Source organism: Anthonomus grandis, chromosome 1 (genome assembly GCF_022605725.1).
Source record: "Anthonomus grandis grandis chromosome 1, icAntGran1.3, whole genome shotgun sequence".
NCBI lineage: Eukaryota > Metazoa > Arthropoda > Insecta > Coleoptera > Curculionidae > Anthonomus > Anthonomus grandis.
Genome location: NC_065546.1, coordinates 55913766 through 55935184, shown reverse-complemented (window position 1 = coordinate 55935184; position 21419 = coordinate 55913766). Strand labels below are relative to the sequence as shown.

The window sequence follows — 21419 nt, the reverse complement described above, 5'->3', positions numbered from 1 at the left end:
GAAGATGACTTTTATTTTGTGAAAAAAACATTGCACATGACTTTGAAGCATTTATTTTGAGGTTATGGTTTTCAGCAAACAAAGCAATCTGATTTATGTCGGCGTTAATTTTATTCTGTGCCACCTGAACGTCTGATATTTTAAAAGAATTATAAATTTGGGAGTCGTCAGCAAATTGGTGCAGCTTAGAATTTTCGATGCACTGATTCATATCAGCAACATATAAAGAGAAAAGTAAGGGGCCTAATATGGAACTCTGAGGCACCCCTTTTTTAAATGACAAAAACCTTGAAAATTTAAATTCACCATCATTCACCGTTCGAATACAATGTAACCGATCTTTTAGATAAGAGCTAAAAAAATTTATAGCATTTGCCGAAAAACCATAATAGTGCAGTTTTGCCAAAAGCATTTGGTGATCTGTGGTATCGAATGCTTTACTTAGATCTAAAAGAGTTAGGCAAGTTATTTCCTTTGAATCCTCTTTAAACCTGATATCATTAACAATACTGATAAGACTTGTTATAGTACTATAAGATTTACGAAATCCTGACTGGGAATCAGGAATAATTTTTAAATTATAAACATAGTCAGCTATTTCGTTATATACGTGACGTTCTAAGATTTTTGAAATGACAGGCAGAATACTTATTGGCCTAATGTCTTTATAATCTGTTGGACAAGGTATTTTTGGTAAGGGAATGAGTATCGCTTTTTTCCAATCATCGGGGAATTGGTTTTCTAAGATGCAGGAATTTAAAATATTGACTAATGGCTTAAGACAAAAAGGAAGACATAGTTTAAGATCTCTAATGGAAATTCCATCACCATCTATTGCATTTGACCCTATTTTATTTATAATATCGACAGTTTTATTTTCAGTTATAAGACTTATATTAAATTCCGTCTCAAAGTGACTAAATGTATTTGAATTATAAAAGTTAAGTTTTTCTAATGATGTTGAATTAGTAGGGCCCACGGTGTTCGAAAAAAAATTATTTAAGTCCTCGGGTAAATTGAGATTTTCAGGAATAGGGTTAATCTTTTTTTTAGTAAAATTAAGTTTTTTTGCTTTGTTCCAAAATTTTTTACCCTTTTCTATAGACATTTGCTTGAAAAAAGTAATTTTTTCGCGATTAATTGCGTGTTTAGTATAATTCTTTAATTGCCTGTAATATGACAAATTCACGAGAGTTTTTTGTCGAGTATATTTTTTCCGAGCTTTGTCTCTTAATTTAATTAGATGTTTAATATTACTCGTGATCCACGGCGTAAATGGTCTATCCTTATATAGTCTTGTTTTAAACGGAGCGTATTAATTTATTAAATAGGAAATATTATTGCTAAGTAATGACACTTTTTGATTAATGTCAGAAATATAATAAATATTATGCCACTGTAGCTGCTGGGCCTCCTACCCAAATGAAGTCATGTTAATACTATTGTAGTCCCTGGACCTAACAACTTTTTTACATAATTTAGATTTTGGTAAGTTTAAAATCGCTTGAACTAGATTATGATCAGATATGGAATCCGATATACAGGTAGATTGAGAGCTAAGACACTCGATGTTACTGCTAGCTACAATGACGTCAATAAGGGTATTAGACCGATTGTTGATTCTAGTAGGGTTATTAATCAGTTGCCGAAGATCGAATACTTCCAAAAGATACTTAAAGTTTTGAGTTGCTGCAGTTGGTCTAAGTAAATCTATATTTAAGTCCCCCATAAAAATTATACTATCATAGCATGTAACAGATATAGTAAAAATTTCTTCAACAAGTTCAAGAAATGTAGACATGCTAGAAGAGGGTGGCCTATACATATTTACTAATAAAATATTTCTTTTATTTGCAATAAACCTTATACTTAAATACTCAAACTCATCAGTTATATGGGGAAATGTTACTAAAGAGAACTTAATGACTTTCTTTGCATAAATACCAACCGCACCACCCCGCCCATTCCGATCTTTCCTTATAAAATTATAATTAGGTATGTTAAAAATCAAGCTATCATCATCTGGTGTAAGCCAAGTCTCTGTAACTCCCAAAATATCAAAGTCATATTCACTGGCATAATTTAGAAATTCATCGAAACCGGTTTTTATGGAGCGAAGATTTAACTGAGCAACACTGAAATTGGCCTCAGATTGCCGATCCTGCAGGATTTCAAAACTATCCCCCATTGTATACGTCAACCCTTCGCCACCCCACCGCCCCATCCCTCCAAATTCCATGTCATTCCACAAAAAAATGCACAAAAAAAACAGTCGACTACATGGTAATATGCAAACATATAATAAGAAAAAAATGTGGCCTGATGGTCTCTAAGTTTTATCCACTTCCTACCGCGCAAAAAACCAGATGTAAACAAAATAATAATATTCCAAAAGTATTCCATATTATATTATATGCCCCAAAAGATATTATTTATTTTTTTAATTTATTATAAACATATTGCTCAAGAACTTTCGTTATAAAACTTGTTAAAATTTATTCTTATCCTAATTACCATAATTAAACCCTCTCAATTCAATAATAATAATAATAATAATAATAACAATAATAATAATAATAATAAAACTTGACTTTAAATTGAAATCGCTACTAATAAACAATCAAATTTTTTTTTTTAATTTATCATGTAGTATTGAAATAAACCTGACATATACAAGAACAGGATAATTTATAATGCAAATTAAAATTATATTAACATTTAATTGTCATACAATGAAGAACCCCTAACAGCATAATAATGACAAATAACTGGATAATTTTGGGTAGACAATGTCTACCTTGTCTACTCGTACGCTTCGCCACTGCTCTCCGCTCGTTCATCGAAAAACGAGACAATTCTTATCCCCACCACACTGCACCGCCAATATGAGATTGCATTTGCTTAATTAGCAAAGATTAAATTTAAAACCGCTCGCTATTTTCTTGTTAAAATGTGTTCTCTTGAGGAAAAAAAGCAAATTATTAAGTGGTATTATGCCGGCAGTTCTGTCGATGAAATATCAGGCAGAATTGCATTCACGTTCGAAAATCGGCCCATTCCCGAACGCAGCACATTTTTTGCAATTATCCATAGGTTTGAGACCTTTGGGTGTTCCAAATTGCAGGAAATGCTACGCAAATGAGCAACCACCTGTTGTTAGACCGCTAGGCGAAGAAAGGGATCTTCGAGAGGTTAATGTTTGTGCTGTTGCTGAAATGAACTTTCCATTGCTAAAGAAACGGGTATTGAGCCTTTAAGGGTTAGAAGAATTTTAAAAAGAAATAAATACAAGTGCTATAAGTTGCAAAAAACTCAAGAAATTTTCCCACAGGACCATGAGAGACGGATGGAATTTTGCCATGAAGTATTGGAAAGGGCAAATCGGGACGAAATGTTTATTAGTAACATTTTGTTTTCCGATGAGTCCTCTTTCTCTATTTGTGGTAATCCGTCCATTACAGAGGGTTATTCGAGGGAAAATAAGCACATAAGCATACCAACACGTACACAATACTCCAAAAGGTTAATGTATGGGCTGGCATTTTAGGTGATTCAATTATAGGCCCTTTTTTTATCGATGGAAACCTTAATGCCAACAAATACCTTAATCTTTTGAGGGATGAAGTTCTTCCTGCTATTCGAGGGCTCAATATCAATTTAGAACAAGTTTGGTTTCAAAAGCCTTAAGAATACTGAAAGGTTTCGGTATCGGGCTTCGGCGGGGACGGCTGCTTCGAGTATGTTGCTACAACGTTGCCAGACCTACCGCGATATATAATTCCTATAGGCGAAGTTAGAATGATCATATCTGTATATTATGGTATTATTCTAAAATCTAAATCACTGTATTTAAAATAAGACAAATTTCATTTTTTTAACTTAAAAAACTAAAAAAGTTATAGGGGCAAACCACTTTTCTAAGATACCCGGTATAGCTGAAAATTTCTTTTTTTGAAAACTAGACAACAGAAAATCGATGAGTACGTTTGTAAACAAAACGAAAACACCCCCCCTTACACCTGTGCACATGTTGAACTCAAACAAAGTGTTATTTACCAATTCTAGTCTTTCAAAGCGCAAACCACTGTTTCTTTTGAATTTGAAATTTTAACACCATTAAAGTAAACGACTATGAAACGTTTTTTTGCAGATTCACCGGGACGCCAAAAAGGCAACTCCGACGAGTCCTCCGGGAACGTTCAGACACTAAATAAAACCAAATCAAAATTCGGAAAACGTAAACTTTATTGTCCCGGGGACCAGATTTTACTCACCGAACTGGACGATGAGGTAGAACGGCAACAGCGACGCGAAGAGTTGCAAAACAGAAAAAGAAAATCCAGTGACGAGATCGTTTTACCCTTGGGCGATTTAATGAAGAAACTCCCGGCCGTGTCGACGTCTTCGGAGAGCGAAGTGCCTTTAATCACGCCACCGAAGAGAACGAGAAAAAAAACCCAAAAGAAACAACCGGAAATAAATGAATCGTTTGACAGTTCGATGGATGCGCAAAATGAGCTTCTAGAGGAGGTTTTGCGCAGGAAAAAAGAAGAGGAAACGTCCAAGAAGTCACCAGGTGCCTCTTCGAGAAAAACCAAACCGAACGTACTTGAGCCTCGTACACCATCCACCAGAAGGTCCATGAGAATAATTAAGACGCCCGCCGTAGATGTTCAAGAAACCCGGAAAGTTGCTCCAAGAAACAGACGCAGTACATTAGATTACATGTCAAAGAGTGAAATAGCCTCACATATGAAGAAAGCATACAAAAAAGGAGAAAAAGTCGGGATGTCCACTATCGTTTGCACTAAGTGCCATAAAGCTGATGTTCAGGTAATTTTTAGACTTATTGTTTTTCTCGGTATATCACTTGTGGTGGATGAGTTTAAGTGTTACCAGTTTGCGTATTTCCAAAACCTAATATTATACAACGCCCGCAAGTTTTCCTCGATTGTTATTGGTCAATTCAAAATCTAGTTGGTTACAATGCTGTACTCCAAAATCTAATACGATACAACGCCGCCACAATATTAAATAGGATTTTACCATTAGACCCCTAAATATATTCGAGTACAGCGCCAATAATAATCCGTTAACCCTTTCAGGCACATAAAAGAAAAAGTCTTTAATCAAAAAATTTTTATTAATAAATAAAAACTTTATACTCTAACTGATAACTTAACTTTAATTTTTTTTCCTTAATTTATTTACAAGTATCCCGCAGGACATGGTTTTATCTGGTAACCACTGCGAGATACAACATAAACTCGTTCCGAAAACAAAGTCTTAAATTTATGTGGTATGGTACGTAATAAAACAGTTTTTATCCGAATTGAGACATAAGCCAACATTACAAGTAGTGCAGACCCATTTAGTTCGATGTGGCATTACTGCAGTGCTACATAGAGCACAACGTCTAGATCCTCCATGGACGGGCATATGAAAAGCATTACTTTTTCTTACCTCAGGCGGTACGTACGGCTTGTACCTATTTTCTTTTATGACGCTTTTTTTGCCGGGAGTGTTTTTTTAGTCGCGCCAATAAGACCAGAAATTATTCTAAGGCGAAATAACTTCATAGTTAGTTTTTCCGCATTCGGTGAGCTTCGATATAAAAAATACGAGTTTACCACAGAAACATCAATGAAGTGCCAAAACAGTCTATGCCACCATTTTCTGGATTTTTTGTCAATACTGTAGTAAGATTTTATGTCATTATTTAGGTAGGATTTATAAAATTTATAAAAATTAAAACTGTAAATCAAATCAAAACTAAATAACACTAATTACAAAATATATTATCAAATTTTATGTTCATACTAGATAACTCATACTGGTTTCACCGCGAAACCATAACAAGAAACGTTTTTACTAATCTTACTTTTGCAGAAATTTGACATATATCGCTCTAAACATAACCGTAATGCTACACACCCACTAATCATATTGTGCTTACCGCTTAATTTTATGCCAATTTACAATAATAAAAAAACACCCGCGAAATTGGATACTTCTGCAAAAAACCACCTGACGGAAATATTTGAAGAACGGTAGCCTCAAATTGAATCGATAGAATGCCTTGAAAACATTTAATTCAACGAGCCGATAACAGATATCGCTAATACTGTCATTGGTTTCACTTAAAAACCACTGTGAGACAAAATAAAGACTTTTGATATGGTGGTTTCATAGTAAAACCACTATATGCCTGAAAGGGTTAATCCGATACCTCGTCGGCTGCATCCAGCTGATTTCACCGGTTAATTTTGAAACGTGGGAGTTTTGTTTCCTAGGAATTACCATAGATGGTCGCCTTCGGTTTGAAGATCATATTTTACATTTAGCTGGGAAATTATCTTCTGGATGTTTCGCAGTAAGAATGGCAAAACAAGAGCTGGGAGGGGTGGTTGCACGTTCAGTGTACTTTTCACTTATTGAATCTCATATTCGGTATGGCTTGCCTTTTTGGGGTTTAACCAATAAGGGGCTACTTAACATTATCTTTGTTATTCAAAAAAAAGCAGTTAGATACCTGTGTTCTGCTAAGTTAAGAGATTCTTGCAAACCCCTCTTTATTTCTGAAAAAATCCTAACTCTTTATCTTAGAAACAGCTGCTCTTATTCACAAAATTCCCAAACTACCCTCTGACACTGGCCATTTAACTCGTCGTGTAAATGATTTTCCCCTACCTATTCCTACGTCTTCCCTTACCAAAAACTCATTAATTTACATAAGTAAAAAAATTTACAATCATGTTCCTCTGTGTGTTAGACATATATCGGATGTTAAAAGATTTAAAAGAGAATTAAAGTCGCTTTTATTGGCTAAGGCATATTATAACCTGGATGACTTTTTTAATGATAGGTTTTAACCTTGGACATGTTGGAAAGTTTTCTTTTTTTCCTTTTTTCTTCTCTAGTTTTGTCAACAAGTTTACCTTTATTTAGTAATTGATTGTTTTATTTAGTTATCTTAATTTAAGTATGTTCAAAAAGTTTTGTCTTCTTGTGTTTAATTTTGTTCATTGTTTTGTCAATTTTTGAAATTGTATTTGTGTTTTGTTTTTTTAGCTTGTAGGATGCTTGTACACAAGATTATTCTTACGTAATATAGCACATTTTCTTTCTTTCTTTCTTTCTATCCAGGGCATATTATAGCCTTGACGATTTTTTTAATGATACCTTTTAACCTGTGCTCTGACATCATTTTAGTGTTTTAGTTTTGTTTCCTGTTAAATAATGTAATTTACTTCTTCTAAATTCTGTTTTATTGACAGCTTTACTTATTTTTTAATGAAATTTATCAAAAAATGCTTTTTTTTCTCAATCTGTTTTGTTATGATTAATTTTGGTAATGTGTGTAAATTTTATGGTAAAGTGTTTTAGAAGTTATGTTTGTTTGAAATTTAAAGTGAATTTGGAATTTTTTAGTTTTTAGGATGCTTGTACACAAGATTTTGTTGTCTTACGTAATATAGCACATTTTCTTTCTTTCTTTCTTGTACCGGGTTAATTCTGAAACGCCTCGGTTATTGCCGGTGTATCCACCGGTGAATTCTAAAAAGCGCCCATCCAGAACATTTTCTTCATTTTCCACATTTAGTTCCGCCTCTCGTTCAGAATTATTTGTTACGCTTGGAAACATTACTAATTCGATTTCGACACTAATTCGATTAATGAAATGTGCCCCAGACATAAAAGTCAAGGGGCGTAAGGTCAGGGCTTCTGGGCGGCCATCTTACCGGACCATATCTTCCATATCCGATCCATTTCTCCCCAAAGCATTAATTGAAAGAAATTTGATAAAATCATGATCAAAATGTTAAATACCAGAAGAACTAACAACTTTTCGAAAAAATGTTATACGACTCTTTTGTTGCAAAAGACTTGTTTAATCCCCTCTTAAAGTTTGGACGTTTTTATAGTAGACACCCTGTATACTTTAACCTGTAAAAATACATTGTTGTATGTTGTTTACGAACGTTTGTCTTTTTCCGGGCAGATGAAATTTATATTTAAAAAAAAACTGCCTTAACGAATGATAAAAAGAGTTAATATTGGACATTTATTTGTTGTAGCTTTTTGGTCAAATTGTAAAAAAATTAGGAAAATTCACGGTGGAAGACGAGGTTACCGATAAAACGACCCATTTAATAGCGGGTGAATCCAAACGCACCGTGAACATGTTAAGGGGCTTGGTTAGAGGGTGTTGGATACTCAAGTACGAATGGGTAAGCAAGACTGCGTTTATAATTCAAAAATCTCCCATAAATAAATAAATCAATCGACGTTTTAGCTACTTAGATCTCTTGAAGAAGGCAAATGGTTACCGGAGGAGGATTTTGAAGTGACGGACTTTTCACCCGCAGTTCAGGTAAGACTTGTGATATGTAAATAAAAGTGCGATTACAAGCGATAACTTTTTAGAAATGCCGTCTAGAGCGTCAAGCGTTCGGCTCGAGATACAAAATGGACGTGTTCGAGTCGTGTCCGCCGATTTACGTGGCTCTAAATGCCACCCCGCGTTGTTCGGATTTGAGAGAACTTATCACGACTTGTAAAGGCAAAATAGTGAGATTAACGAAATTAGCGCAAATCGTTGTGGGGCAATATTGCGAGGGCGCCGTATGCGTTAACGAGTCTTGGGTACTCGATTCTATCACTTTTTATAGAACGATGCCTTTTAAAGATAAATATTTGATTAAGGGATAGTGCGTAAATGAATGTTATAGACTGCATGGACCTCTAATGGTATTTATTTGTAAAATAACTTATAAGATATATTATTATCATTTATTTTGTACATTTTATCAATCAATTTTGTCTTATATATTATTATTAAACTTTTATTCTACAAAAAAAAATGTGTTTTATGTCCTTAAAAACCGTATTTTGCTCTGCTCATCATTCGGTTATTCTTGCTAGTTGCCCATGCCGCTTTCAGTTCTTGCTCGTTCGCTTTGGCTTTCTGGGCCAGGTACGTAATGTGGTGTTTTCGTTTCTTAGTTGGGTCCATTTGGTCGTCGTCCTCCGACGGTTTTGGAGCCAAATCAGGATCTAAAAAAAATGGGTTATAGATGTAAAACACATTCGTTAATAGATGAAAAGGCCAAAGTTACCTGTTAAAGACTTGGTCATCCATAGATCTCTATCTGGCAATATTTCATCTTCGTTTATATCAATGAGCTTAATATTTCCTATGGGTCTCTTAGTTTTCCCTACTAATTCCTTAAAAGCTTCATTGTCCAAGCCATCATAAGGTTCATGGGTTGACGGAGCACTTGTATAAGTTTCTGCAAACTCATCACATAATTTTTTTTATCTATTCATACTTACTACTTACCTTGTTCTGCTTTAGGGGTCACGTCCAACTGAACAGTTTGTTTTGGACGGTTTTTGGGCTTATTTGCAGACCTGCCGCACACCTTTTGCCACATTTCATCATCGAAAGTTTCTGGCACTGGGACATCTTCAGTGTCCGTATCGCTATCACTACCTGTATGCGTCTTTTTAACAGTATTTACGGGCCGAGATTTTATGGCTAAAAATAACTGTATTAGCCCCCACAGGTATAATACGTTGATAGTAGCAATAACATACGTTTGGGTGTGGGTTTCGTTTTCTTTGTCAAACTGTTCGGTATGAACATGGTGTTTGTCAATTTCGGAGCTGACTGTATCGGCGGCAATATACCTATAATAAATCTTTTATACTTCAATTTAATTCCTTTATTATCACATCAGGGCATTTGGGTCTTTATTTACTAAATATAATAATATACAAGGTGTTCCGTTGATCATGTTCTCAAACTTCTAAAGTAGATAGAAAACGTCAAAAAAAGAGAATAGTTCATATGGACACTAAATGCTTCCTCAAGAAGCTATATCTCTTTGAAGATAACCTTTAAAAACTAGTTTTCGTTTTACAGCTTCGGAGCTACTAAGCTAGCGCAAGCAATTTTGAGAGGTACATTATTGTTTATACGTTTATCCTTTTAAACCTATTAAGCACAAATATTTTAAGCAGGAGCGTGCGAACCAAGGGGCTATTGGGTAAAATGAATTTTGGATATAAATTTATGTAATTTTTAGAATTACTTGATTGCACAGTGTGATATATGTAAGCAACAAATGGAAAATAGCATTATGTTGCTAATAGAAATCACCATCATTTCTAAGTCTGTACCGACATCTTCTTCCATCATGCGGTCTTGTACCGGCCCTTTGTCAAATCCAAAAATGAAACGATCTCGCAGGCACATTTTCAGCGCGTCGCCAAATTCGCAACCGACCGCCAGGCCTCGCAGTCTCGCTGCCCACTCGCCGGCAGATTCTGTCGGTTCCTTCCGTGAACTATAGACCTTGTACTTCGCTGCAAACGGACTTTGTTGGGGCTTGAAATGAGTGTCGAATACCTTAGCTAGCTGTGCGTACGTTTTCTCCTCTGGCCTTGTGGGGCTCACCAAATCAAAAACCAGCTGGTACGCATCTGCGTCAAGCGTGTTCAGAAAAACGGCTCGTCTCCTTTCAGCGTGAGTGTCGCCCGTCACTCCGTTAGCAGTAAAATAATTCTCCAACCTTGCCTTGAAAATGGTCCAGTCTGAGTTCTTCAGTGAGAACTCCGATTAGTGTGGTTTCCAACGGCATTTTCTTGCTTTTCCCTTGCGTGGTCCGAAAAATATCCTCGTCGCCACTTTGTAATGTCCTTTTACAAGATACTTGTAAGCATTACACGGTTGGATGGCTTCCGCAAGTAATGAAACTACTTAGATTTACTTAACTGACATGATTTATTAGGTTCAACGTTACAGTGGAGACAGAGACAACCAAAGAGACGTGCAACTAGATAGAAATTTTTATCTTATTGTTGTTGCTCTCTTTAATCTGTATATATTGTATTTCGTTGTCTCTCTCTTCCCTTATAAAAGGTGAGCTAAGGTGGCGCCATAATACTAATCTTTCGCAATGCTAAATGTATTTAATTATCAGAGCAGTCAAGAGAAAACATTCTTCCATCTCCGTTTAAATGAATGCAAAAATACGGGATAGCTTGTGTCCAATTCTCTAGTATTTCTAAAACTATAATTAAGTACGGCAATAGTGCAATCCTTGCTCAACATGAACACGTGAATTTCAATATAGCCGAATAGTTGTTGTTGCTAATTAATTTTGCTTTGTGCCATCGTTAGTTGAGATTTTGGACGAGTGCTTAAATTTTACGTATTTTATTACCTACCGGATTTAGGTGATATTGGTTACAGTAGTTAGTAGTTGTAGTTTTTTGTAGGATACAGATTTTAGTATTTTGACTTGTGTTAGGAACAAAAATATGTTCATTAAGGTAATTGTTAAGGCTGTAAATAATTACACGAATAACATTTGTTCGGACTATCTGTGCAATTTGCTGCTATTTTAAATTTAGCTGTAATCTTTCTGTTTTATTCTTTTAATAAATTTTTATTGATTAAAAAAATACTGCATCATAAATAATGAAACATGTGTATATGTATTTAATACACATACAAATTTAACAGTATATTCATTATTATAGAATAGAACAGACTTATCTATTCTTTACTAATTAGTAGAAAAACAGTTTTACCACTTTACCAAATCAATTTCATTTATTCTGGATACCTGTTTCGCTAACGATATTAGCATCTCCAGCAAAACATTAAACTTTTTTTTATTTTAAGTGTTATACGACCAAAGGACATATTTTATGGAATATTATTATAGTATATGATAATTAAAATCTTTCTATATTTTAATTGCATTTATGTATATGCATGTTACTGTTACCGTCTTAAATGATAAATTATGAAAATAATTAAGAAAATGCATTCACATATTATAGTTATACCATATACTGTAAATACAATAAAAAACCTTTCAGAATTATATTTAGTTTATTTAGTTCCCCAATTTAAATGTTATTAAATTGCATTGTTTTAATTAAAGTCTGCCATCGTTCTGAGCAATTAAAAACATATCAATAACTTTTTATTTATTTTAATTAAAATCAGCCATTCTGTCTCAGAACATAATTATGATGTTCTGACTTCTGAGACATAACGGCTGATTTTAATTAAAATAAATTATTAAATGCTTAATAGCCGAGGTGTGAATTATGGCGGCAAACGCTATCTGCGCCATCTACGTTCACCTTTCACGAAGAGAGACAAAGATGGAAAATAATCGGATATTTTATTAGCGCACAGTTGCGCGTCTCTTTGGTTGTCTCTGGTGGAGAATAATGAATAAATTGATGACATTTATCTGAGAATTGCACAAGACCACAAAAAATAACCTTCAAGGTGAAGGTGATTTTTTGTGCACAAGACCTTAAGCAGCCACGGTCACAAAATATAATTCAGCTGGCAAGGAGCGCAACGTTGCCGATTCTTCAGAAAAAGAGCGACCGATCGTGTTACATTTCTGTTTGGTTTAAGTACCTTTGGCCTTTGAGGTTTTGTTTTGTTGGCCAGTGAAATTACTCTTAGTATTTATGCCTCGTCTTGTCTCTTCAAGCAAAATCTAAACGATTTCAGATAGAGACAAATGGTCTGCAATTTTACGTTCTATTTTTTTTAAAGTTATCCACTAACAAAATTTTACATTTTGTCAACATTTTTGTAGAAAAAAAACAAGAAATATTTCTTACCAAAAACCACAAATTTTGAAAAGGAGCAGGATTTTAATTTTATATTACTGGACAGCTTTTAAAAAGTTAAAGACAGACAAATGCAACCAAGAGAGAAAAAAACCACGCAACGTTTTTTTCTCTCTCAAATCGTTTGGACTTTATTAGCATGTTAAAGATGCAAAAAGGTTAGCAATGTATAGACTTTTTTTAACGCATCGCCTTATGTGCTGTCACTGCATAGCTTAGGTATGGTTCAAAAATTTCAGATCAGATAATTTGTGAAACACTTTTAATTTACCATTTATTTTCCTCTTTACACGATACTTAATTATATTGCTCTCATTTATTAATAAAAATTTATTAGTCCAAAAGAATAGTTTTATTTCATCCAGAATTTGGGATCGGTTTTGGTGGAGGTGAAGCAACAGGTAAAAATGAATCACTAAGAAAATGTTATGTAATGCTCATAAAAAAAATCTTACTCTCTAAAATCGGAGTTGATGGAGGTATAGCACCAACCAAAAATTTACAAAGCAAAATCAACTTAACAAATAGCCATCCACTAAGGAAAGAACTTTTCGATTTAGACGTAATATTATTGTAAATAAAAGCTTCATATATTATTACATTCTGTATATTATGCGATCACTATAACAACGCTGTTCTTGTTTACTATATAAAATTTTATATTCAATAACTGAATGTATAAATCTTGACTCCTTTTAATGACCATACCATTTAGCATACATTATTAGGTATATTGATATTGATAAAGTTATATACTTTAACCACTTTATACATATATTATACATCCTATATATAATATATGTATAAAGGGTAGGTATACCTACCTACAAGAGAAATTTAAAAGCATTTAAAAATTCTATTAAAATTATGCGAACATAAGAACTCGTGTTAATAACTATATATTCAGACTCGTGTTAATGTCATATATTTTATAGATCTACCAATTAAATGCTTAATGCGGTTAAGAATAAAAAAACCTTATTTTTCAAACCAGAGAAAATTCCGCAGTTCTGCCTTAATTGCAGTCAACTTGGCAACCGTGCCCGCATAACCCCCTGTCAGTCAAATTGTGACCGCGGGTCTTTAAGGTCTTGTGAGAATTGCGCGTTTCTTAACCTGCGCGATACATAGGTTTTATGATGGTGATTTCTATTTGCAACATAATGCTATTTTCCATTTGTTGCCTACATATATCACTTGGTGATATATGTAAGTATGTATTGTGGGACGTCCAACAGCAACAACAAGTTAGAATATGTTCAGTCCTTATTAATTCTCGATCCTTGTTAATATGCACTATCGTTTTTTGGCAAATGAACTTTATTATTATTAATAAAATAATTAATTCTGGGGCTGTATCTTAATTTGCTTCTAGGCAATTTTTACAAAAATGGTGATATTTAGCGATTTTTGCTGAGAGCGCCTTTTTTATGCAAAAGGCAGAAATTGAAGTCTTAGAGAAATGGGGTTAAATTTACCAAGTATCCCCCTGGTTTCGACAAATATCAAAAGAGTAAACGTACTAACAATTATTCATATTCCACAATTAGTTGCGGCAGCTAAAATAGTTCCGAAGCTATAAAACGAAAACTATAGGGTGTTCCAATAAGAGCGCACGTTTTAATTGGTAAATAAAAGTCATAATTTGTTTTAAACTGAGTGTTATTTATATTTTAATGTACAGTTAATACACTGCAATTAAACGTGAAAAAAAATATCTGGCAAATGGCCGCCTCGACTTTCGTGACACACTCTTATTCGTCTTGAGAAATTTTCAATTTAATTTTCACATAATTGCGGCCCAATTTCGCTTTTCAACTATGGAATTGTTGTTGGGTTATTAGCGTATACGAGGGATTTTAAAAAACCCCAAAGAAAAAAGTCACAAGGCGTTAAATCGCATGATCTTGCGGGCCAGTTCTGGTCTCCATTCTGTGACGTTCCACGACCGGGAAACTTTCTTTGCAACAATTGAATTGCTTCACGTGTAGTGTGACATGTCGCACCATCCCGTTAGTACCACATACCGCCCGTATCCATACCATCCAATTGAGGCCATAAAAACTCAGTGAGCATATTACGATAGCGTTCGCTGTTCACAGTAACTACATTTTCAGCCTCGTCCTCTTACGGTCCAATTATTCCACCTGTCCAAAGTCCGCACCAAACAGTGACTCTTAATTGATGCATTTTTTTCTCATGAATGACTCTAGGATTTTCTTCGCCCCAAATTCGGCAATTTTGTTTATTAACAAAGCCATTAAGGTGAAAGTGTGCCTCATCGGTAAACAAAATTTTTTTCGAAAAATCGACATCCATTTGTTGTTTTTGCAATACCCAAGAAGAAAATGTACGGCGCGTCGCATGGTCCACTGGCTTTAATTCTTGGGTCAATTTAATCTTATAGGCATGTAAATGAAGATCTTTTGCTAGAATTCGGTGGGTAGTGCTCTTCGAAATGTGCAACTGCTGTGCACGATGACGGATAGATGTTCCCGGATTCTCGCCAAAACACTTTCACGCACTGCGGCAATATTTTTAACAGAACGGCTAGTACGGTGACGCACTGGTTTTTTTTTCGATCGAATTTATAGATTTTCTTCCGGCCTAACAAATCTTTTTAGATCCTACTTGAGTGACCGCCCCCAGTAAGTAGAATGCTATGGTCGAAGCTCGGCAAAGATTGTTGCCGCCTCTGGAGTCCCACAGGGCTCAATTTTGGGACCGCTTTTTTTCAACTCGTTTATTAATAAAATATCTGATGAACTTTCTGTAAATAGTCTATTATACGCGGACGATAAAAAAGTTTTTTATAGAATTAACTGCATTTTGAACTGTATCTTACTTCAAAGTGACTTAAACAAACTTAATGCATAGTGTAAAAATAATAACCTGCCTCTAAATGCTGCTAAATGTAATGTTGTTTCTTACAGTTTAAAGAAAAAAGTAATTATTTATGACTATACCATAGACAATGTCACAGTCCCTAGATCAACAGTTTTGAATGTCTTAGGTGTAACATTTGATAGCTCTCTTTCTTTTCATCCACATATTACAGATATTGTCAAACGTAGCTACAGAATGCTAGGTTTTGTAATATGTAATTCTCATAATTTTAATAATATCCTCAGCCTAAAAATCTTATTCTTCTCATATGTCAGATCCATACTTGAGTATGCTTCTCAAGTTTGGTCCCCTTATTACCAAAACCATATAAATCAGATTGAAGGTATACAGAGAAAATTTCTAAAATTTCTTTGCTATAAATGCGATGGAGTGTACCCAGAAATCGGTTTTCCACATGCACGGTTACTGGAAAGATTTTTCTTTCATTCTTTAGAAGATAGAAGAAAGTCTTTTGATTTGCAGTTTCTATATAAATTAGTGAACAACTTAATCGACTTGCCAGAATTATTACAAGAACTGAACTTTCACATACCTCGCATATCAGCCAGAAACTCACAAACATTTTACCTACCTAGACCAAGGACTAACATTAACAAATTTTCTCCACTATGCAGAGCCTGTAACACATATAATTCTGTTCAGGGTCAATGTGACTTATTTAACTGTAGCATAGCAGATATTAAAAAAGTACACTATTCTTAGTAAAACTTTATTTTTTTTTTCTTTACTTTTCTCATTGTTTTTCTTTTTAAGCATTTCCTTATTGTTATTGATTGTAAATGTATTTTTTTCCCTATTCAGTAATTGGATGCATTTCTGTTGAATGGCGTAAATAAAATAAAATAACATAAAAAATTATTGCATTGCCTTGTCATCATTACATTATAGACATCTGATTTTTTTTGAAAGGATGTGAAATGATTTTTTGTTATCATGGAAATATTCAAAATGTAAAAGCATAGCACTGTCAATATTTTAAATCTTTGAAAGTGTGATCTACAAGATTGAGTATTTCTCAGTATGCATCTTATTACCTTTTTTTGGGCTAATATGACTTTATCTGAACCAGCTGAGTTGTACCAAATTATTAAACTGTACTGAATAATTGATTGTACATATCCATGATAGTACAATAATAAAGACTTCAAACACAACCGGTCTCTCAAATACCTTATTACTAAGAAGCTCTGTGAATTTTCCCGGTTAACTCTTCAATTTTCCCTTTTCAGAAAAGTTTCCGATCAATTAACACTCCTAGAAACTTACTCCCTAAAACCTTAGGGATACTCTTACCCTCTAAGGATGCTTAAAGCGACCTATCATGATGTCTGTATGAGACAGTTTTCGAAATATTAAGTTTCAGCCTATTCAGGCGACAACATCTTGACATTTCGGTTATGGCAATGCTTGTTTTCTCTGCCAGTATGGATTCATCCTTTTCGGCAATAGGAATACAAGATGTGTCATCAGAAAAGTGAAAACGGAATTAGAGGGGCAGTACCTTGTGTGCCCCTTTGTTGGCATCTTGGGAGTTCAGTTGGCCAGGATGATCCAGGAAATTGAGTAATAAGTTTTTTAATAAATTACCTGTGAGAATCAAAGCTTTACCAATTTTAACATTTAAGAAGAAAAATTAAACAAACTTAATAAGAAGTAGTTTTTGTTCTTTAAAAGAATTTATGCAACATACTTTTTAAAATTTAAATTTGTTGTATGTTATATATCACATCTTAATTTTAGACCTACAATTGTTGTTTAATGTTTATTAGTGTTGTTATACTAGCTTTAATATAGATGATTGTATTTTCCACTTTTGATTTTACTTTATATGACATAATAGAATAAATTTCAATTTGATTTATCATAGATTAGGGCTTTGGTTACTTTTGAAGGCAATTTTTACTTTGTTTCACACTAAAATTGAGCATTTCATAGTTTTGTTATAAATTAGAGGAATTTAAAAAAAAAATTTATATGGAACACTGTGCTAATTGAATCCTTACCAAGTAACCCACTACCCTTTGCTGAGGGTTTCGCCTTTTTCTTAACAGGTTCATTGTCATCCAAATCAGCAAATTCTGACAAAGACGGAATTGCAATCTGGATTTTCTTTTTCTCTTTTATTGTTTTAACGGTAGGAATGAAATCTTCCAATTTATCATTTTCTTCTTCTAATTTTCCTTCTGGTTCATGAGATTTTGCTTGGGGTAGTTGAGAAAAAATACTACTGGTAGTAGATGATATTACCTGTTATGATACCATTGCAAATTATTGCATATTTTTAGGTCATTAAGGTACTTACAGGCTCAGGTTCAGTTGATTTTGGAGCCAAAATCACTTGTGAGGTAGTAACCTCATCTTCTTCGTCTGTTATGTTGCCTTCACTGTCACTTCCATAGTCATAAGATACTAAGGCCATTTTGTTTAATACCTACAATTTTATAATGAACATAAAAGGCCTTTAGCAGGATTGTTGGAATCTTATGGAGTAATGGTACTTCTTTTATGAAGAAAATGGGTATTTGACCAAAGAAAAGGCTACTGCTACGCAAAATTCCTTTATACCATACTTGGTTAAAATTTTTAAAATTAAGATACTCTAACCTTAAAGGCTTTGTGTACATACAAAAAGTAAACAACATCAACCTCGACCTTTAACCTCACTTTTTTATCGTATAACCAAAGTTAAGCCAAAGCCTGATAAATTAATCACTTAAAAACATTGCAATTTACGTATTTCATTTTTTTATACTTTCGGATGAGCTTTAGCCCAACAAGCATTGACTGCTAATCATTTTTTACAGTTATTATTACCTGGGCAAGTGAATTTTTGGTTTTTGTTCCAAGATGCTTAAGGTAAGTGAAAGTGGATATTTATTAATAATTACTTGTAGATTTCCGTAATTTCTCAGCCGACTCATATACATTAAGACATTATTAAATTATGCTTTTCTACTCCTGTGACTTTGTTATTGCTTTTTACTAAAAACCCTAAAAACAAACACATTTATAGGTTATGTTGGCCTTTTGGCACCATGATTCAACATAACCATAAAAAAACTCACGTAGAACTCGACTGACAATTCTTTTGGCAGCTGTCACTGTCTTTATTCTGGTGATTTTCCTTTGTTCGTTGAACTATTTCATGTGCATTTTAGGGAGCCGTAAGTTTAGTGACGGGCGGAGGTTCCGGACTAGGAAAAGCAACTGTGGAGCGCCTAGTGTCGCAAGGTGCCAAAGTAGTACTTTGTGATCTACCGAACTCCAAAGGGGCAGAAGTAGCAAAAGCCCTCGGTGACGATAAAACGCTGTTCGTGCCAGTCAACGTAAGCACCAATAACTTCTTAAATGATTCTCGATGTGACCATGTTTATTTCAGATTACTAGCGAAAATGACGTGCAGAACGCCTTAAACGTTACCAAAGAAAAGTTTGGAAAACTGAACCATGTGGTGAACTGTGCCGGAATAGGGGTGGCCTTCAAGACTTATAATTTTAAGAAGAAGCAGCCGCATTTACTTGAAGATTTTTCCAAAGTTATTCAGGTCAATACGATTGGAACGTTTAACGTGATAAGACTTTCCGTTGGACTGATAGGAGAGAACGAGCCAGATTCTAATGGAGAACGCGGGGTGGTTATCAACACGGCCAGTATAGCAGCTTACGAGGGTCAAATGGGACAGGCAGCCTACGCGGCTAGCAAGGGGGCTGTCGTAGGAATGACCCTACCCATAGCTAGAGATCTTGCCAGCGAAGGGATTAGGGTAGTCACTATTGCTCCGGGTAAGCACTGTCTCGTTTTCCGTTTGTCTGAACCACACTGACCCCGCACTTTGTCAGGTTTATTTAAGACACCATTGTTGGCTAATTTACCGGAAAAAGTGATCGCTTTCTTGGAGAGATCTGTGCCGTTTCCGTCGAGATTGGGACATCCGGAGGAATACGCGCAGCTGGTGGAGGCCATCATTCAAAATCCCATGCTGAATGGGGAGACTATCCGGTTGGATGGGGGTCTAAGGATGACATAGTGCCGTATTTCTTTATATATTTTATAATTTTAAGAATAAACTGGTTTATAGGAAGTGTCTTTTTTTTACGAAATACGTTCGTTCCGACATTGCGATATTTGTTCATATTTACATATGATATGATATACTATACATAAAGGGTTTTACTTTAAAGCATACGAGTTAAATGATCGCCGCGGTTTCGATGAGAAATTCGATTCCTAGAGATTCAATTTTCGATGACATTTTGACCCAAATTTGTCCTAATCTGACCAATGGTGCGAGGTATGTTGGCTTTTAGGGCGGCAATCGTTTATGGTTTGTCCGCATATACTCGAGATCTGACGTACCCCAACAAGAAGAAATCCAACGGAGTCGAAACGCAAGGGTGGCCAGCTGATTTCGACACCTTGTAATGTAACGAAACTTTCTTTTTTCCCGTAATAAATTTATTGTCGCGTCTGCAGTATGGCATGTAGCTCTATTATGTTGAAACCACATGTATTGTAGATTTATCCAATCCTGGCCAAAGGAAATTATTTATTATGCCCCGATATCGATCACCGTTTACGGTATGTGCAACTTCCGCATTTCCAAAAAGCCTATTAAACAGTCACTTTTCTAAAGTGTCCCGTGGATTTTCATCGCCCCATATATAGCATATCAATTTGAATTATTAACAAAACCACTTAACCAAAAATGAGACTCGTCAGAAATGATGATTTTTTGCCCAAATGCAGGTTCAGCATTTAACTGCGCTAGAACCCAGTCAGCCAATATGCGGCTTTCTCTCTGGTCATTGCATAGATTCAATTGCACTTTGTACGGGTGAAGATCCAAATCAGGATGCAAAATTCGCCAAGTTGACGTCTGAGTAAGTTTTTGCGCACGACGCGGAATGGGCCATCTTGGGTTCTGCCGAATACTTTACACAACAATTTCTAGTGATCTTATGTTCCAAATATCTATAGGACTTGCTTGGTCTACCACCGATTCGGTTATTTCGAATTTCGTTATTAGACGACGAATTGTTGACTCGGGGCAGGACGATCGTGAATACCATAAATTAAACGCAGTACACGGAACGTTTGGCGAATTTAACACTGATTTTGATAATAGGTTTCAACGATTTCTACGTATTGTTCGATCGTGTAGCGTTCCATAGTAAAATGTCACTACCGACTGAGTACTCTGCCGAAATTTAACGGCTGTATCCTTCTTGTCTTGGTCATGCGCCGTTGTCAAACATCGAGCGTTAAAAATGGAAAAACCTTTTATTTATGGTAGTTGGTAGTTTTCACATCCAAAACAACAAAAATATAAAAATAAGAAGTCGTGGAAAACGGATGAAATTAGAAAATCCAGCAGAAATTTAAAATATTTACACCGACGACGACGTATGATCCTGGAATTGAAGACGACATATACAAGTGAAAGTGCCTGGCTAAATTATTAATTAATCATAGTAAAACTATATGATAACAAGGGGATTGAGGATGGGGCCACCCCATAGTTTACATAGTACACATAGTACACACGGTTTTAGTGTTAAAAACCGTGAAATTTAAGGCCAAGTATTTCTGCACACTCGAGCGAACTGCCCTTGACCAGGAGCAGTTGTATAGCGGACGAATATGAAAAAACTAGCTCTTATCTAGAAAACTCTGAGAGTTCTCAGTAGAGTTCGCTCGTATAGCGTGATATTTTATTATGTGATGCTCAGGGGCTTGAAGAGGTTCCTTGAGGAGTTTAATGCTTACCCCGGACAGCTGGATGTCCAAGTGGAGCCCGATATATTAATTTTAAAAAGGTATTTTTGATATATACAGGTTCG

The 21419-nt window shown here is 34.9% G+C and overlaps 3 protein-coding genes across 4 annotated transcripts in view; 2 read left to right on the top strand and 1 right to left on the bottom strand.

Moving 5' to 3' along the window:
- Window positions 1-8864, top strand: part of LOC126735254 (uncharacterized) — a 34018-nt gene extending 25154 nt beyond the window's left edge. The window contains exons 5-8 of the mRNA XM_050439205.1: window positions 4151-4833; window positions 8079-8231; window positions 8297-8374; window positions 8428-8864. Coding sequence (XP_050295162.1) covers window positions 4151-4833; window positions 8079-8231; window positions 8297-8374; window positions 8428-8712 — 1199 coding nt within the window. The 3' untranslated portion in view covers window positions 8713-8864. The remainder of the gene's footprint in view (window positions 1-4150; window positions 4834-8078; window positions 8232-8296; window positions 8375-8427) is intronic.
- Window positions 8741-18627, bottom strand: LOC126735311 (uncharacterized). 2 transcript variants are annotated; one of them, XM_050439271.1, is made up of 7 exons: window positions 18394-18627; window positions 17882-18010; window positions 17583-17826; window positions 9601-9693; window positions 9344-9541; window positions 9120-9293; window positions 8741-9057 (listed from the first exon to the last, which is right to left on the bottom strand). In XM_050439271.1, exons 2-7 carry the CDS (start codon window positions 17996-17998, stop codon window positions 8879-8881), a joined length of 1005 nt encoding a protein of 334 aa, XP_050295228.1. In that variant the 5' UTR covers window positions 17999-18010; window positions 18394-18627; the 3' UTR covers window positions 8741-8878. The 2 variants fall into 2 exon arrangements, with proteins under 2 accessions (XP_050295228.1, XP_050295221.1); XM_050439264.1 differs by having other exon boundaries at window positions 18468-18616.
- LOC126735339 (3-hydroxyacyl-CoA dehydrogenase type-2) lies at window positions 18253-19660 on the top strand. Its single transcript, XM_050439299.1, has 4 exons — window positions 18253-18435; window positions 18738-18905; window positions 18959-19361; window positions 19419-19660. Exons 1-4 carry the CDS (start codon window positions 18427-18429, stop codon window positions 19604-19606), a joined length of 768 nt encoding a protein of 255 aa, XP_050295256.1. The 5' UTR covers window positions 18253-18426; the 3' UTR covers window positions 19607-19660.
- Window positions 19661-21419: the final 1759 nt, after the last annotated feature.

What these genes read in the sequence shown, in the direction of transcription:
- LOC126735339 (XM_050439299.1), top strand. An exon ending in CGCTGTTCGTGCCAGTCAAC is followed by an intron (nt 18,906 to 18,958) that starts GTAAGCACCAAT and finishes TGTTTATTTCAG; the next exon opens with ATTACTAGCGAAAATGACGT. An exon ending in GGTAGTCACTATTGCTCCGG is followed by an intron (nt 19,362 to 19,418) that starts GTAAGCACTGTC and finishes GCACTTTGTCAG; the next exon opens with GTTTATTTAAGACACCATTG.
- LOC126735311 (XM_050439264.1), bottom strand. Translation starts at nt 18,506, where the DNA reads ATGTATATGAGTCGGCTGAGAAATTACGGAAATCTACAA. An exon ending in AACGAAACCCACACCCAAAC is followed by an intron (nt 9,542 to 9,600) that starts GTATGTTATTGC and finishes AGTTATTTTTAG; the next exon opens with CCATAAAATCTCGGCCCGTA. An exon ending in GATGACCAAGTCTTTAACAG is followed by an intron (nt 9,058 to 9,119) that starts GTAACTTTGGCC and finishes CATTTTTTTTAG; the next exon opens with ATCCTGATTTGGCTCCAAAA.